This window comes from Hyperoodon ampullatus (assembly GCF_949752795.1).
Source record: "Hyperoodon ampullatus genome assembly, chromosome: 16".
Classification (NCBI taxonomy): Eukaryota; Metazoa; Chordata; class Mammalia; order Artiodactyla; family Ziphiidae; genus Hyperoodon; species Hyperoodon ampullatus.
In genome coordinates, this window is record NC_136929.1 from 26,457,275 (window position 1) to 26,476,338 (window position 19,064).

A 19,064-nucleotide genomic window follows, 5' to 3' on the forward strand; every position below is an offset into this window, starting at 1 on the left:
AATAGCAGATGTGCTGTGAGAGGATACAGAGATGGCTTGATCCATTCTGACTGGCGAGATCAAGGATGGCCTGTGGAGGGTGGTTATTTGAGCTGGCACGTGCTACCACTGTCTGCATACGTAGCTGAGAGGAGGGGAAGATGTTTCAATTTGCTACAGTCTACATTTGGCTCCTGTCTTGAAGTTCCCACAACTTAAGTTCTGAGTGAATTTACTCCCAACAGTAGCCTGGTAAAGGGCTGATAAAATATCCTTCGGAAATAATTTTCACTTGGTTGTAGTTGTACACATTATATCTAGTTTCCATTAGTTCATAGACTGTCTCTTGCAGTTGTGTTGAAAATGTGTTTTGCCTGGTCGATTTTGCCTACCTATGCTTCCTGTGTTTAACAAAACTGATAGCTAATAGAATATAGTGCTTTGCAGATTACAGAATGCTTTTGTATACATTTAATTATTTCATTTACTGCTCTCACCAGTGCTGTGAGATAGATAGGGCTGGTTTCCCCATTTTCCAAATAAGAAAACTAAGGCTTAGAGTCTCCAGCGTTTGAACCTCTGTTACCATTTGTGTCTTCAGTAAGTTACTTCCTAAAAACTCACTTGAACTCATGCATAACAGCAGACACTTTTGGTGTCTTTTTTCTGCCATGTACTGGTTAACTGTATTCTAGAATTAAATGTGATTAATTAATTAAAGGTTAATGATTTGTAAATAGGCATTTGTTTATGTCTACTATGGAGGCAGAACGGCCTAGTGGTTGAGGGCCCTGAGTACTGTGTTCCGACTAAGTTCTAATCTAGGTCTTGCACTTACTAGTTATACGACCTTGTAGACATTACTTAACCTCCCTCAGAGCAGTTTCCTTATCTGTACAATGGGATTGATAATATTATTAACATTTATCCTTGTCTTTTGGGGAGGATTAAATGAAGTAATTCATATGCAGTGCTTAGCATGAAGCTTGGCACTTAATAAATGTTAACCTTTACTATGGACACTGAGGCAGACCCTCAAAATGAGGAAGCCAGCCTTTCCCAGTAAATGTTCTTCCCAGTTGCTTCATGAGACCAGTACACTCACTCAGTGAAGATTTACATTCCCAACAGAGTGGGACCTGTTTGTCCAGGAAATTGCTACAGTACATCCAGAGGTTTTAGCTGGTTCCCTATCCCTGTTGCCTTTTGTATAGTTAAAGCAAATCTGATCTGCTTGTGCTACTCACCCTCCCGCACACAGCTGTATTTGTGGGGTGCTGGAGGTGGCATGGCCTGGAGTAGCAGCGCGTTCCTAATGTTACTTCCATCTGCCCGACACACAGCATCTCCGGCCACCTCTGAGATCTGCCTTAAGGTCCTTCCTGACTAGCCCTCTTCTGTATAATCATCCTTTTGCTGCCCTCACCATTTGTACCATATAGAATTAGCAGTCTTCATTTTTGATTTTTCCACAGAATTAGGGGCCATTATTCCTAGAGGTTTACTGGAAAAAAAAAAAACAACAACCTTGCATATTACTTAAAGAAGATAGGGGTGGGAGAGACCTTAAATCTGAAGAGATAAGGTAGATGCTGATTGGAATGGGGGTGGAGGTGGCAAGAATGCGGGGGGTGAGCAGTAGTGGAGATAGTCCAAGTAGGTAAGTGGTTAATGCTCTGTCTTTTGAATACAAATGTGCTTAAAATGGAAAAGTTTAAACATTTTGCATTTCCTACCTCTGACTCTACCTCAGTCTTAAAGGTGGATTCTCTCTGCCCAATAATGTTTAGCAACCTTGCCAATATTGTAAGTAAGAGCTCTGTGTGGCCTGAAGAAGTTGGGTACATCCTGTGGGACAATTTATATATAACCTTTTCTTGCCTATTCCTCTTTAATTTTTTTCCATGCCTTGGGCTAATAGGCCAGCAGGCCAAAGTACAGAAATGATCTAGCCCAGGATATCTGTTCAGTGACATTTGGTAATGCCGCCAGAATGCTACAGACCGGTTTATCTCTAGATAATTCCAGGCTTTTATCTCTTCGATTAGGATTCAAGGTACGAAACGAAACTGTTGCAGGTAATACTTTTATTGACCGAGTCAGCGTTTTTGCCGTGAGTGACAGCCAAATGTGGCCCACAGTTAGTTTTATCAAAGGACAAAGGAGGTTCTCAAGAGAAGTGCCAAGCAACTAGGCTTCTAATGCTGTTTAACATTAATATATCATATCCAGTTATTCCTCACTTGAGCATGAATCCAGTTTGGGGCACCACGCTTTAAGATAAATATAAATAAACTAGAGTATTTGAAATCATTTGGAAAGGAATTGAAATTGAGGTTGGAATATAGATGGAATGGAATAGTGTTGGAGTGAATGAACATGATAGCGAATCATTAAAGTATTTTCATTTGGAAAGGAATCAAGCTTTGGGTAGCGCCGCGATATTAAGATTTGTACTTAATATAATGCAAGCTTTCTGGCTGAAATAATCAGAAATGAGATCAGCTTTCTCAGGATGTGGAGTGTCCGTCTCTTGAAATGTCCAGTAATAGCATGGACTCTTTCTCACTAGGAACACTGTGGAAAAGAACCCTTCTTTCAGGGAGGACTTCTTGCTTTGCTTTCCACACATGCAGTTGATTTAAAATGTTGCAAAGATAGGGCTAGAGACAAAGCCTTAGCAACGTAGCATCCTAACTCTAGGTTGACTAAATTCATTAATCAGTGTTCATTAGGGGCTGTTGATTGGCCAGCAAGCCATCCACCTCAGTACATTGAGCCCATGTCGGAGTCCTGATTGTCTCTCAGTTCCCAAGAGTAGATTTAAGAACCAGCCTTGTACATAATTGTCACAAGTAATTTGCTTTGGAAAAAAGTCATGTGGAGTATATAAGTTTTGCATTTTCTCTTCTCTAGATTAAAATAAGCTTGAAGAATGTAGACACTTTCAGAAAAGTATAACAATGTTGTGTCTTAACATGGAGTATAGTAAAAATTAACTCAAAAAAGTGTTGATATATCCTAATAATTTTCAAGGTTGGCATATAATAGCTGACATATTTACTTCACAAATAAGATTCCAGTTTATCCTTAAGGCATTCTAGGTAGGGATAAAGGTGGGAGAGGGGAAATGTATTATCTCTCTTTTCATGTAGACAGAAGTGGGGACCCAGACCAATAGGCATTAAGTATAATAACTGAGTTCTCGGGATCACACAGTTTTAAAGTTCTAGGTCCTAAACTCTGGCCCAGAGCCAAAGATTTCTTGAAACATAGCAAGAGCAATCCAGGAATTATTTTTAAAAGTTTCCAAATTTCTAAGGTTGAGTAGGCGGGCCCCTAGTACAATCATTTCTACCTCAGCTTTGTTTTTCAGTCTTTCTAGGTCTCCACTAGTGAAACCCATAAAATTTTGACACAGGTGCCAGAAGGATATTCTTCAGAGAAGAAGGATTAGCTCTAGTCTCTAGTAAAGGTGACAAGAGCAGAGAAGTTGATTTGAAGTGAAATTGTCAGGCCAGTTGGTAAAGTTGATCTACTGCCTTTTCCCTCCAGCCACCTCCATCAGTACAGTAGCTCTGTTCTGCAGTCCCTACTGATCCTGGTGTCTTGATCCTTTCAGGCATGTGTCCTCTATTTCTTACTCCCAGATTATTATTTACTAAACCTGCTCTAAGGAAGAAAGAACTATTTCTTAGTTGAAAGATCATTCAGTTTGCACGTGTAATGGTGGTTGGATGCTAACTCTGCCACTTAGAACCTGTATCATTATTTCCTTGAGTCTCAGTTTCTACAGCTGAAAATGAATTTGATACTATCAACCCCATTAGGTTGTTAGGGAAATTCATGTGAGTATCCCAGCCCAGTGGTTCTCAATGGGATGGGAGTACATTTCGTTCCACAGAGACATTTAGCAATGTCTATTTCTGATTGTCTTGGTGGGGGGGTGCTACTCACATATAGTGGATAGAGGCCAAGGATGCTGCTAGCTAAACATCCTACAATATACAGGACAGCCTCCCACAACGAAAACTTTTTGTTCCAAAATGTCAGTAGTGTCAAAGTTGGCAGACCCTGCCCTAAACCAATGTATAACTCCTATTAGGTAAGTCTAGAATGGATATTAATGGACAACACCTTTAGGCATGACTCCTCCCAGGTACGTTTGCTTTTTATGAAAGGGGTTTTGGTGGTAAAGTCTCTTAAAACTGAAACATCTTCAGATAAAAGAAACTACATAGTAGAATTATATATTATAGGGTTGATGTTTTTTGTACCTAGGACTGCTTCCTCAGGCCCATTCCAGTGAGAAGAGCCCACTTTTCATCCCTTACTTTGTCTTCTCTTCCTCCTCTTCCTCCTCCTCACCGGCCTCATGGGGCATTACCCTAGGATATCACCTCAACATGCTTACTCCAGATGAGTTTGGAATTGTACATGCCACTTAGCTTTGCCATTGTCTTCTTGCATTTTTATTTTGTAAGAGTGCTTACTGTGTTATTGCCACAGATCTCATTTGAGAGTAAATTGGATATAAAGTCTAATAACATAGGCAAATTATGACTATTTCTGTATCTTGAGAAGATCTTATTAAAGAAAATTATTTGTGTATGTGTTTTGGTGTTATATATAGCAGGATCTGGGCAGAGGAGATGGGTGGACAGGAATTGAAGGAGGGCTAGATTCTTTGTATTTTGCTTCTGTAGGTGATGGTCAAATAAATAACAAGTAATTTGTTTTAGTAGTTCTTTCTCCTTTATAGGTTTCTATTCTCCTAAGTACATTTAAACCATTGTCTAGAAATCATCATCTGATAAGTACGTGGTCCAAAGAATGAATTAGTCAACTGTTTCAAAATCCAACACAATGGCAATGATAATACCAGGTATTGAACAGTGAAAATGATTCTCCTTTGGGTGACATTGCCAATGGCTGTTAGCAGACAGAGCCAAGTAGTCTGCCTGTGGTTGTTCTTCTGTGTCATTTTGGCAGATTAAATGGAAAGGTTAAACTTTCACTTTTTCAAAATTTGGCAGTGGCCATTGACCTTTTGCTTCTTGAGATGCTTTTAGCAGCATTATCTCAGCCTTTTGTTTTAATACATCAAAATTCACTTCTGTTAATCTTAGAGTATACATTGTATAAGTTGTTGTAGGTGGACATAAAGATGAACAGGACAGTGTCCCTGCCCCCAGGGAACCTGAAATCTAATAGGGAAGGCAGGATGTAAACAATCTTCCAAGTCCAGTGAACATTAAATCAATGCATAGGAAGTGCCCTTATAAGAATCAGACAAAGATCCAGTTAATTCTAAAAAGGATTAGTGAAGGCCTTACAGAAGAGGTAACCTTTGATTTCCATCTTAAAAGATGGGAAGGATTTTATTTTGATTGGGGAAGTTGGGAGGCCAGTAGAACATATTAAGCTAAAAAATGAGAGCCCAGTAAACAAGGAGACTCTATTATTCTTTTTGATGAACATTGGGTATATCTGTGTAGTTAAAGTATAGGTTTTGTCAAGTATTGAAATAGCAGATCAAAGATATGGCTATATAAGAACCAGATTACATTGTTCTTTGAAAGCTGTACTGAAAACTATGAGCAGGGAAAAAAAAACCGTTGTTTTGCAAAAGAGAAGTGGAAGCTGCTGCTCCATATTTTAGATGGCTAGCTCTGGCATCAGTATGAAAGGTGGACAGTAGTGAACATGTGGAAGCAAGGAAGCTTGGGAGGAGGTCATTGCAATAGATTGGGTTAAGAGAATGAGAACCTGAAGTCATTGAGGCGAAGATGAAAAAGAAGTGATAGATGATAAGTAAAAGAACATCTAGAGGTAGGTTTGCCACATTTTGACTATTTTGGGATATACTTTTTTTTCCACGTTATAACATCTCTGAAATCTGGTTCTATTTTACAAGCGGTAGCATCTTGCAGTTGTAATTGGCAGCATTTTTCATTCTTTCTTTTTTCTTAGTGGTACATAAAATATGGGTATATCCTAAAATCTCTGGCTTCTTAGACTGATATATGATGCCAGCATTTGATGATTGATTGGATGGTGAGGATAAGTAAAAAGGGTGAGTCAGAGACAGCTCTGAGTATTCTAGCCTGAGTGGTGAGGTGGTGGTGCCAGTAACTTAGACAAGAAGTGCAGGAGGGGGAGTGAATGTGTGCAGGCCAGGTTTGGCTTTGGACATGTTATGGTTGGGGCAGCTTTAAGATGCCTACATGGAGTTGGCTCCTGGGCACGTGGATATAGTCCTTTTCGCCTTTCCCCTCCCCTCCCCAGGGATTGCTATGTGGAAGTCTCTGTGCTTACATCTTTATATTATTAAATCTTAAGCAACATCTGAATGAAAAGTTTACTAGGTTAAACCGTAGTTTTCAGAAGAGGAAACAGATGCCACTGTAACTAAAGGGTTAACCCAAGGTCAAACAGTTCAATAAGTAGCAGAGCTGAAGTCGGCCCCAGGTTTGTCTCTAGAAGCCTAAGCTCTGCCACTTACTAAGGTCCAGTTACAGAGGATTCTCAGGAACCGTTACCATAGAAAAGATGTTAACACTATGTGATACATGAGATTGAGAGAGAAAATAGAACTTTGTCAGGTAAGGTGTCCCAGGGCAAAACATGAGGGAAAGCAGCTGTGCCGCCTCCTGTACCCTGACCATGAGCATCTGCTTCTCTTCTCATCATACCTACTCTTCAGTATTACTTTGGCCTTTTCAGGATCCATTGGTTGACTCTATGACTCTCTCAGTTTGTGCCATTCACATACTCAACAGTGTTTGGCAATCCAGCTCTGTACATAACCCTAGTAAATTTACTTTCTTACCTTTCAAAACAACTGCTTTATTCTCCTATTTTCTCACGTCGATATTCCCCCCTTCTTCTCACTTGCAGCTGGTAACCTCACCTCATATTTAATCACAAAGAATAAGCAGTTGGAACATGAGTTCCCTCATCTTTCCATTAACAGATCTTCCATCCACTTTGTTCTTGTACCCTCGGTTTTCCCTTTTGTTAAAATGGAGGACAGATCCTCCCTCCATATAAGCCAAAATCTGCCCCCTTGTGCTTTGGATATCATTCCCCTCTTGACTGCTTAGGGACTTTGCTATCTATGGCTCTAATCCCTCCCCCTCTTCCTCCATCATTAATTAATATCCCCTTTTTACTGTGTCATTCCTGTTATCATTTCTTACGATAGCCATATTTTTATGCTCTCTTCTTTACAGCAAAATGTGAAAGAATTGCCTATTCCCTCTGGCAAGTTCCCCAATAAATTGAATTTTAAGTACTGTCCTAATAGCAATTACTTCATTCAACAAGCCTTTATTGAGTACCTGCTGTGTACTAGGCTATCTTCTAGGTACCAGGGATTCAGAAATGAATGAGACGAAAGAAGTTCTTGCTCTTACGGAGTTTCCAGTCTAAAAGGGGAGATAAATATAAATTTACAATAAATATGTAAACAAATAAGTAGAAAACTAAAACAGCTTCTCTTCTATTTTCCCTCTGATAAAACAGCTACACACAGTCAGAACACCTACATCGTTAACCCTGAGCAGGCCACCTAATATCTTCACACCTTGGTTTCCTTATTAGTAAAGTATATTTACTGTTTATCTCACAGGGTTATTGAGAGAGAGAGAGAATGCATGGAAAGCCCATTGTAAAATATAAGACAATATAAATGTAAAGTATTGTTATTTGTATTTGATTACACTGAGTCAAAGATTTGTGTATTTGGTGTATTCCAGTATTTCTGTCAGCACTGTTTGCTATTTAGATTGTAAACCACATGAGCGTATGTCATGTCTTTTCGGATTGTTGTAGCTTTCATGCCTCTGGTTTCAGGGACTTTCTAGTAAGGATCAGTGCTAAATTGTTGATTGCTATTGCTCTGTAATATAGTGGAATGACTTGAGGGAAGGATTTCAAGTATTGAATGTCATATGCGTGATTGGACTAAATAATCTTTAAAAAACTTTCTAATTCTGACATTTCGTGATCCAAAAATAGAATAGTTGAAGGAAAATTGCCCCAGCCTTAGTGGAACAAAATGCATTTTCTTTTTGGCAATAAGTGTGGTTTGGAACAAAATAAAACCATTTCATGACGTGTTCAAAGTTTCAGTCTCTATGACCAGATATCTAAGCTAGTATCTGTATTATACATGTGTAAGAAACAATGTGGTAGCACAAGCAGCGTTTTTATGAATCCTAGATATTATACTTCCTCTTAAAGCACCTACTGCTGTACTCTAGAGAAGAGATTTGCTCTAAGCTAAAACTACTGAGATTCTCATTATGACTGTTGCCCTGTACTAAAAGTAATGTTTCTTTTTTCAAAGGTACGCCAGCCTGTCATATGCATCAACAACCATGTATTTTGTTCAATTTGTATCGATTTGTGGTTGAAGAATAATAGCCAATGTCCAGCCTGCAGAGTCCCCATCACTCCTGAAAATCCTTGCAAAGAGATTATTGGTAAGGGTCTATTTTATAAACACATAGAAATAGATTTGAAACAATCTTAAATAGTGTCTATTTGGAGGAAGACTGAAATAGACAATTCTCAGTGATGTTATTTTGCCAATATCCTACTGGATGGATTGATCATTTGGCATAATCTGTAAGTGGAGCAACTGAGGAGCACAAAGCGCTATGAGAAGTCTCAGCCTCCTGGAGCTTTCATTCTGGTAGAGGCTGTGCATGTGGACCAAAATATTAATGGTTTAAAGCAGCAGATGCTAACAGCCAAAAACAAACTAACAGAAAGGTCCACAGAGTTTAAACAGGGAAGTTCAGCTAGGAACATTGAGATGGGATCCATGACACAGGTGGCCTTTAAGTTGGAGATTTAAGGATGGATAAGTTTTCAAATGGTAAAGATTAGGGAGGGCATTTCATGCAGGGGGAATAGCATGCACTACAGTTTAAAAGTAGTAAAGTAAGGCATGTTTTTGGAAATGATCAGTAGTCTAGTTTGGGTCTGACTGTTGAAATAAGACTGAAAATGTAAATTGAGACTTTATTTTTATTTTTTTAACATCTTTATTGGCGTATAATTGCTTTACAATGGCGTGTCAGTTTCTGCTTTATAACAAAGTGAATCAGCTATACATATACATATGTCCCCATATCTCTTTCCTCTTGCATTTCCCTCCCTCCCACCCTCCCTATCCCACCCCTCTAGGTGGGAGGGAGGGAAAGCACCGAGCTGATCTCCCTGCGCTGTGCGGCTGCTTCCCACTAGCTATCTGTTTTACATTTGGTAGTGTATTAGTGCAGAGCATCTTGAGTGACAGACTAAATCGGGGAACTGCTGTGTGGGTGAGAAGGGCGAGGTGGGCATGATGGCCTGAGCAAGGGGATGGCACAACCCAAAATGTGTGTAAGGAGTATCACTCGGGATGTGTGCAGGCTGGGCTCCAGGGGAGAAACGGGACGTTGAGTAGGTCAGGTTGGACGCGCTTGCCCAGGTGAAGGAGAGTGTGATTCTGGATTAAGGGAATAAAAAAGAACATTCAGTCCTACAGTAGTGTAGGTAAGAGAGGGGATAAAACTTGAACTAGAAGATTCTTGAAAAATAAAGCATTTAAAGAGCTTTTTTAGTGCTATTTCTCTTAGATTGTTAAAATTAAATGATTTTTATTTGGTTTTGCTTTAGGAAAAATTGAAAGTGAATTCATGATAGCATGAATCATAGAAAAAAACCTTTCAGAAAACTTAAGAAGCCATTGTAATAGTCTTAAGTTAGGCAAAATGGACTTAACTAAAATTTTTATAATGGAAAGGAAGGTATATATGCTAGAACAAAAGAACAACCAGTGGAACTTTGGAACTAAGTGATCTGAAAGGGGAATCAGAGCTGGCTCCAAGGTTTCTTTCCTGAGTACCTGGATGAAGTCTGATAGAGGGATATTTCTCTGCTGTGCTGGAAACTGGAGTGTTAACCTTAGCCTCTACTTTTCTACCTGCACTGACCTTTACGAGGAGTCAGGTCTTTCCTTGCGGAATATGAGTTTTGTTGATTAAAATAATTCGAATGTTTTTTCCCCAGCTTCTTTTCACATCCCTTCTCCCTCCTTTTTTCATTCATATCTAAGTGATATTTCATAAATTCTCTCAAGTAAAATGGTTCATCCATCCTGCCATTTGGATAGAACATCCTGAAAAAGAATATCTGTAAATGCCTTTGCTATCATGATGCTAAGAAGTACAAAGAAGGTAACCACAGCATAAGTGAAGAGCTCTCAGGAAGAAAACATTTTGAGTGTGTTTGTGTGAGTTATTATGGGCATACAATTAGTGCTGTGATTTATAATCCATCGTAACTGGGTTGTTAGAATCAGTGAAAAGACACATTAATCTTTTCAGTTGTGTAACCACATATGTTTGAGTGAATACATTGGTTATAATAATATATATCATAATATATGTATCATATGTGATATATACAGATAATAATATGTATTTGATAATTATATCATGTACAGGTCATATTGATAATATATTATTTATACAACTTATTGGTTAGCTGTAAATATAGTCATTGATTTTATCATTAACAGTTGTCTGGTACTCAAAATTTGCAGTCGTCCAAATGTGATCATTAATAAAATATAGCCTTTGCCTTCATTGAGTTTAATATAATAAAATACATAGGTAAGTAAACAAAACATGATATTTTATTGAAGGTATTTCTTATGGTGTTATTTATCTTTTCTCAGGATTAAAGTACAGAAGAGGCCTAGATGGCAGCCCACGTGGTTATAAGGAAAAGGGTAGAAATTAAGCTAGAGAACTATATAGAACAATAAGAAAAGAGTTCATTTTAATTGTCATTCTACCCAAATCAGAATGAAAAGTTAGCTTTTTTTTTCCCTATAGGAGGAACAAGTGAAAGTGAACCTATACTAAGCCATACAGTCAGGAAGCACCTTCGGAAAACTAGACTTGAATTACTCCACAAAGAATATGAGGTAAATAATAATTAAAATGTTAAATGATGACAGCATTGAATTCAAGGTAAAACTGACCTATCAGTCCCTGGACTTCTTAGAGTAAGCATCTAATGAAATCTTATTTTAAATGCCAGTTTAAAAATATCTTATTTGATAAATTCTTTTTCTTTTTCCCTTTCCTATTTCAAATAGAGGAAAGGAACAGACGGAAACATTTCCTTTTTTCTTTCTTTTAATTTTAAATTTGTCCTCAACAGAAACATTGTTTTGTAAGTTACTCCCTCAAGAGGAAACTCCCTTGTAAAAGTCAGTCTTCCAGCCCCCACAAGGCATTGTGAATGGTCTGGCAAACAGGGACTATAACCATCATTCTGTTTTTGTTTCTACCTATAAATTCACTGCTAATTATAAGTCTGATCAGTTCTGGTAAAGAAAATATACTTATGTCAGCTACCAGCAAAGAGATTTTGGTGTGAGATATGCTATTTCCTAATTCTTTTTTTCTTTTCCCATGTAAAACAGTGTTTTTTTTAAAATAAAAATTGTGTATATTTAAGGTGTATAACATGTTTTGATATACATATACATGGTGAAGTGATTACATCAATCAAGCTAATTAACATAGCTGTCTCCTCACATAGTTACTTTGTGTGTGGGGTGAGAGTACCTGAAATCTACTCTCTTTGCAGATTTCCAGTATATAGTACAGTATTATTAACTATAGTCATCATGTTATACAGTAGATCTCTAGACTATCTCTATCGTGTATAACTGCAACTTAGCACCCCCTGAACCAGCTCCCTATTTCTCCCACCTCTCCATTTCCCCCACCTTGCACGCTTGGTAATCACTGTTTAACTCTGCTTCTATGTATTTGACTCTTTTAGATTCCACATATATGTGAGATCATGCAGTGGTTTTCTTCCTGTGAAGGTGATTTGACATGGTGATGGAATTTTTTCTAAATTAGCTTCATGTTAATGGAATACATATACTTTTGAATAAACATTAGGCCCAGTTGTCATTTTATATCGACTAAATGAGGGATATTATTGCTCTCTTCCTTTGACAAAATATTTTTAAGTTATACTATGTAAATGGAAACTACTTCAGCTGCTTCAAAAATGTTTTGAAATAAAGTGGGACATAAATAAATGACTGAATAAATGTTCATTCGTATATGTTTTCCTGTTTGTATCTGTTTATTCATTAATATATTAATTCAAACAAGTAAAGCGATTTTCTTGTTTTGTAATGCCATTTAACTTGAAATGTATTGTAATTTAAAATAGTAAATAGCACTATCTGTGTTAGCTCTGAAACGTATTCTTATTTACTTAATATTTATCACACTTAGATGCTAATCAAATTAATCCTTTAGAAGATCACTGGCATATTGAAATTTATTTTCTAACAACAGAATTTCTGACAATCTTAGTTTAAGATGAAATATCCATTATAGATGAATAAATTGTATCACAGAAAAGAGTTTTAGCCCCAAATGTTTAGTTACTGGATTTAAGGTAGCAAGCAGCTCCACATGGGGAAAACTAATACTTGGAATAGTCTTAGCAGTAATTAAAGATCCAGAATGTAGAAGAGTTAAAAATTAACTACAGGTACTATTCTGAAGTGGAAAGTGAAAGGACATGGTATGTGGTTTTACTCCTACTTCAAATATAGAAGCAAAAATATAGACATCAAACAAAACTATAAATCTTGATCAAAACTGTATTTTCAAATTCCCCTCAGTAAAGCAATTAAACATGCCTCAGAATTTTCTTCTGAGGAATCTACTTTCTTGTTGAATTCATGTGCCTTTTCGTGTTTTCTGGATATCTAAAATAGAATCAAAGATTCGACATTTTAATTTTTTTAAATCACAAACTATCATTGAATTAAAATAAAAGCAATGGAAGTGCCTATTTTTTTTTTTTTTTTAAAGATGTTGGGGGTAGTTTTACTTATTTTTGCTGTGTTGGGTCTTCGTTTCTGTGCGAGGGCTTTCTCTAGTCGTGGCAAGCGGGGGCCACTCTTCATTGCGGTGCGCGGGCCTCTCACTATCGCGGCCTCTCTTGTTGTGGAGCACAGGCTCCAGATGCACAGGCTCAGTAGTTGTGGCTCACGGACCTAGTTGCTCCGCGGCATGTGGGATCCTCCCAGACCAGGGCTCAAACCTGTGTCCCCTGCATTGGCAGGCAGATTCTCAACCACTGTGCCACCAGGGAAGCCCGGAAATGCCTACTTTTATCAGAGTCAAAATACATTTTGAGAATTTCAACTATATGTGACTTTCTGTCTGCAAAGCTATTCTGATGCGTAAAGAATCTATGTATCTACAGAATTCTGAGTATAAAATTTAAAAGCACATTGGCCTCACTCTAGCATATGTATGTGTTTAATGTCTCTGTCTACCTGATGGCTATGCAACGCTTTTTCAGGATGAAATAGATTGTCTACAGAAAGAGGTAGAAGAGCTTAAGAGTAAAAATCTCAGCTTGGAGTCACAGATCAAGACTATTCTGGATCCTTTAACCTTGATGCAGGGCAACCAAAATGAAGACAAACATCCAGTTGCAGATAATCCAAGTAAAATTGACCCAGAAACTGTAGCAGAGTGGAAGAAAAAACTTAGAACAGCTAATGAAATCTATGAAAAAGTGAAATATGATGTGGAAAAGTTGAAGGAGGTAAGTTGTGGTTGTTTTTAAAATTCTGTAGTATTTTAAGTACCTTCAAAAGTATAAGTCACCATATTATTTTGAGTCATCATTAGATGATTTGGGGGGAAAGGACAGAAATCCCTGGATGAGCATTTATAAGAAATAGGAAAACTTTTTCTCCTTAAATGTTATTAGCTGCCAAGAAATATCAGGTGGTTCCATTTGTGACTATAATTGGAGACTCTGTAGTGCCTCTATATGAGTTTGCATCTTCTTGTGGAAGAGTGACATCAATTTAAAGGATGTATTTCTATTCCTCTCATTGTGGTTTGGCTTAATTTTGTTTTTTAAGCTTATGTTAGTGACTTCCCTGTATGCATAAAGACAAACACCTGTCCATTTCCCTACCTATAAAATGAAAGGTTTAGACCATATCTTTTCTAGCACTACCATTCTCTGATTTTTTAAATATTGTAAATAGTTGAAGATTTAATGACTACTTCCAAGAGAGCTGTGAGTAGCTGCCTTAGACTACTCCATGAAAAAGAATATTTGGCTTGTGAGCCAGGTTCATTTTTTTCAATTATCTTCCATCCATACAACAAGATAAAGAAAACATAGGTGAAAAGGGCAAACCTCTAGGATTTTCCAGTCTAGGAAAGGAGATGAGATCCATGCTATCAGCACTAGAGGTAATAATCAAGTGCTGTAGAGCTTTGCTGGCCAAAGGGACTAGCCTTCAGCTTGGCTTCAGATTTATCCACAGTGGAGTCTTGTGATGAATAGAGATGGTTTTGTGGTATCCGGGTCCACAACCACCCATTCAGCCTATGTGCATTCTCTTAAAATACTGTAACTGTGCTGAATTACTAAATCCTGCCTCCTGAAATCATTAATGCTCCATATGATATTTTAAAGATGTGCTACCACATACTGATCTTCAGTGAGGTTAAGTAGCAGAGAAGTATCTGCAACTTAGTGTGATTACTAAGTCAAATTGCATACCCACATGTAAAATAAATGCCATTTAGGCTCAGAAAAGGCCAAGATGAGACAAAGAAGGGAACTTAGTGCTTTTAGAGAAAAAAGAAACTACAGACATAATTGCACTGAGTTTGTTACAAGTTTAGGGGAAGTGTGTAATTTCTTTGGTTTTCGGTAGCCAACATTATTAGCATTTTGTCTAAGAAGAGAAGAGGACATGAAAAGGAAATACAGCTGGGAAGTCACAGTATTTATCAATCAGCCATGTCCCCTTTAGCTTTTCTTCTTCCTGAACCATCAGTAAGTTCTATAGGGTCTCTTATAGTTATTGAATTGCATTGAAATTTTTGGCAATAAACGTTTCTTAGAGCATGAAGATGTGTATGAAAACTTTACTCTGGGATTATAAGAGTGGTATAGGGAAAAAAAAAAGAGTGGTATAAGAGATGTATGTAAAAGAGAACTACATAAAATACAGTTTTTCTTTGTTCTTTTAAAGGTCACGTGTTAAATTCAATACCCAGAGCTACCCTGAGACCTCACAATTATCTGGGATATTTAATAAGCCCATTTTGGATGCCCAGTGAAGGTATTAGGTAGAATTAGGCAATAAGCTGGGACATAAATAAATTTTAAAACATGGACTGCAGAGGCAAACCTTGAATGTAAAGAACAAGATAATAACATACTGTAAATCAAATATAGGAGTACTAAACATTCAGAATAAAGGAATACCTAGAACGAGTGAAATGGACTTTTTAAAATTTTTTTGAATTTTTGAATTTTATCTTATTTATTTTTTTTATACAGCAGGTTCTTATTAGTCATCCATTTTATACACATCAGTGTATACATGTTAATCCCAATCACCCAATTCATCACACCCCCACCACCACCCCTCGCCACTTTCCCCCCTTGGTGTCCATACATTTATTCTCTACGTCTGTGTCTCTATTTCTGCCCTGCAAACTGGTTCATCTGTACCATTTTTCTAGCTTCCACATATATGCGTTAATATACAGTATTTGTTTTTCTCTTTCTGACTTACTTCACTCTGTATGACAGTGTCTAGATCCCTCCACGTCTCTACAAATGACCCAGTTTTGTTCCTTTTTATGGCTGAGTAATATTCCATTGTATATATGTACCACATCTTCTTTATTCATTCGTCTGTCGATGGGCATTTAGGTTACTTCCATGACCTGGCTATTGTAAATAGTGCTGCAGTGAACATTGGGGTGCATGTGTCTTTTTGAATTATGGTTTTCTCTGGGTATATACCCAGTGGTGGGATTGCTGGGTCGTATGGTAGTTCTATTTTCAGTTTTTTAAGGAACCTCCATACTGTTCTCCATAGTGGCTATATCAGTTTACATTCCCACCAACAGTGCAAGAGGGTTCCCTTTTCTTAAGCATTTGTTGTTTGTAGATTTCTGATGATGCCCATTCTGACTGGTGTGAGGTGATACCTCGTAGTTTTGATTTGCATTTCTCTAATAATTAGTGATGTTGAGCAGCTTTTCATGTGCCTCTTGGCCATCTGTATGTCTTCTTTGGAGAAATGTCTATTTAGGTCTTCTGCCCATTTTTGGATTGGGTTGTTTGTTTCTTTAATATTGAGCTGCATGAGCTGTTTATATATTTTGGAGATTAATCCTTTGTCCGTTGATTCGTTTGCAAATATTTTCTCCCTTTCTGAGGGTTGTCTTTTTGTCTTGTTTATGGTTTCCTTTGCTGTGCAAAAGCTTTTAAGTTTCATTAGGTCCCACTTGTTTACTTTCGTTTTTATTTCCATTACTCTAGGAGGTGGATCAAAAAAGATCTTGCTGTGATTTATGTGAAAGTGTGTTCTTCCTATGTTTTCCTCTAAGAGTTTTTTAGTGTCCGGGCTTACATTTAGGTCTCTAATCCATTTGGAGTTTATTTTTGTGTATAGTGTTAGGGAGTGTTCTAATTTCATTCTTTTACATGTAGCTATCCAGTTTTCCCAGCACCACTTATTGAAGAGACTGTCTTTTCTCCATTGTACATCCTTGCCTCCTTTGTCATAGATTAGTTGACCATAGGTGCCTGGGTTTACCTCTGGCCTTTCTATCTTGTTCCATTGATCTGTATTTCTGTTTTTGTGCCAGTACCATATTGTCTTGATTACTGTAGCACTGTAGTTTAGTCTGAAGTCAGGGAGTCTGACTCCTCCAGCTCTGTCTTTTTTCCCTTGAGGGAAAAAAGTCTTGAAAAGTCTTGACACTGCTTTGGCTATTTGGGGTCTTTTGTGTCTCCATACAAATTTTAAGATCTTTTGTTCTAGTTCCGTAAAAAATGCCATTGGTAATTTGATAGGGATTGCATTGAATCTGTAGGTTGCTTTGGATACTGTAGTCGTTTTCACAATATTGATTCTTCCAATCCAAGAACATGGTATATCTCTCCATCTGTTGGTATCATCTTTAATTTCTTTCATCAGTGTCTTATAGTTTTCTGCATACAGGTCTTTTGTCTCCCTCTGTAGGTTTATTCCTAGGTATTTTATTCTTTTTGTTGCAGTGGTAAATGGGAGTGTTTCTTAATTTCTCTTTCAGATTTTTCATCATTAGTGTATAGGAATGCAAGAGATTTCTGTGCATTAAGTTTGTATCCTGCTACTTTACCAAATTCATTGATTAGTTCTAGTAGTTTTCTGGTGGCATCTTTAGGATTCTCTATGTATAGTATCATGTCATCTGCAAACAGTGACGGTTTTACTTCTTCTTTTCCAATTTGTATTCCTTTTATTTCTTTTTCTTCTCTGATTGCCGTGGCTAGGACTTCCAAAGCTATGTTGAATAATAGTGGTGAGAGTGGACATCCTTGTCTTGTTCCTGATCTTAGAGGAAATGCTTTCAGTTTTTCACCATTGAGAATGGTGTTTGCTGTGGTTTTGTCATGTGTGGCCTTTATTATGTTGAAGTAGGTTCCCTCTATGGCCACTTTCTGGAGGGTTTTTATCATATATGGGTGTTGAATTTTGTCATAAGCTTTTTCTGCATCTATTGAGATGATCATATGGTTTTTATTCTTCAGTTTGTTAATACGGTGTATCACATTGATGGATTTGCATATATTGAAGAATCCTTGCATCCCTGGGATAAATCCCACCTGTTCATGGTATATAATCCTTTTAACGTGTTGCTGGATTCTGTTTGCTAGTATTTTGTTGAGAATTTTTGCATCTATGTTCATCAGTGATATTGGTCTGTAATTTTCTCTTTTTGTAGTATCTTTGTCTGGTTTTGGTATCAGGGTGGTGGTGGCCTCATAGAATGAGTTTGGGAGTGTTCCTTCCTCTGTAATTTTTTGGAAGAGTTTGAGAAGGATGAGTGTTAGCTCTTCTCTAAATGTTTGATAGAATTCACCTGGGAAGCCATCTGGTCCTGGACTTTTGTTTGTTGGAAGATTTTAATCACAGTTTCAATATCACTCCTTGTGATTGGTCTGTTCATATTTTCTATTTCTTCCTGGTTCAGTCTTGGATGGTTATACATTTCTAAGGATTTGTCCATTTCTTCCAGGTTGTCCATTTTATTGGCATAGAGTTGCTTGTAGTAGTCTCTTAGGATGCTTTGTATTTCTGTGGTATCTGTTGTAACTTCTCCTTTTTCATTTCTAATTTTATTGATTTGAGTCCTCTCCCTCTTTTTCTTGATGAGTCTGGCTAATGGTTTATCAATTTTGTTTATCTTCTCAAAGAACCAGCTTTTAGTTTTATTCATCTTTGCTATTGTTTTCTTTGTTTCTATTTCATTTCTTTCTGCTCTGATCTTTATGATTTCTTTCCTTCTGCTAACTTTGGCTTTTGTTTGTTCTTCTTTCGCTAGGTCCTTTAGGTGTAAGGTTAGATTGTTTATTTGAGATTTTTCTTGTTTCTTGAGGTAGGCTTGTATAGCTATAAACTTCCCTCTTAGAACTGCTTTTGCCACATCCTATAGGTTTTGGATCATCGTGTTTTCATTGTCATTTGTCTCTAGGTATTTTTTGATTTCCTCTTTGATTTCTTCAGTGATCTCTTGGTTATTTGGTAACATATTGTTTAGCCTCCATGTGTTTGTGTTTTTTACGTTTTTTTCCCTGTAATTCATTTCTAATCTCATAGGGTTGTGGTCAGAAAAGATGCTTGATATGATTTCAGTTTTCTTAAATTTACTGAGGCTTGATTTGTGACCCAAGATGTGATCTATCCTGGAGAATGTTCCATGTGCACTTGAGAAGAAAGCGTAATCTGCTGTTTTGGGAAGGAATGTCCTCTAAATATCAATTAAATCTATCTGGTCTATCGTGTCATTTAAAGCTTGTGTATCCTTATTAATTTTCTGTTTGGATGATCTGTCCATTGGTGTAAGTGAGGTGTTAAAAGTCCCCCACTATTATTGTGTTACTGTCGATTTCCTCTTTTATAGCTGTTAGCATTTGCCTTATGTATTGAGGTCCTCCTG

The 19,064-nt window shown here is 37.3% G+C and overlaps 1 protein-coding gene across 1 annotated transcript in view; it reads left to right on the forward strand.

Moving 5' to 3' along the window:
- OBI1 (ORC ubiquitin ligase 1) overlaps nt 1–19,064 on the forward strand; it is a gene marked incomplete at its 3' end in the record, with an annotated part of 43,622 nt that overhangs the window by 1,136 nt on the left and 23,422 nt on the right. The window contains exons 2-4 of the mRNA XM_079721700.1: nt 8,333–8,468; nt 10,875–10,966; nt 13,390–13,638. Of these exons, the coding sequence (XP_079577826.1) occupies nt 8,333–8,468; nt 10,875–10,966; nt 13,390–13,638 (477 nt within the window). The remainder of the gene's footprint in view (nt 1–8,332; nt 8,469–10,874; nt 10,967–13,389; nt 13,639–19,064) is intronic.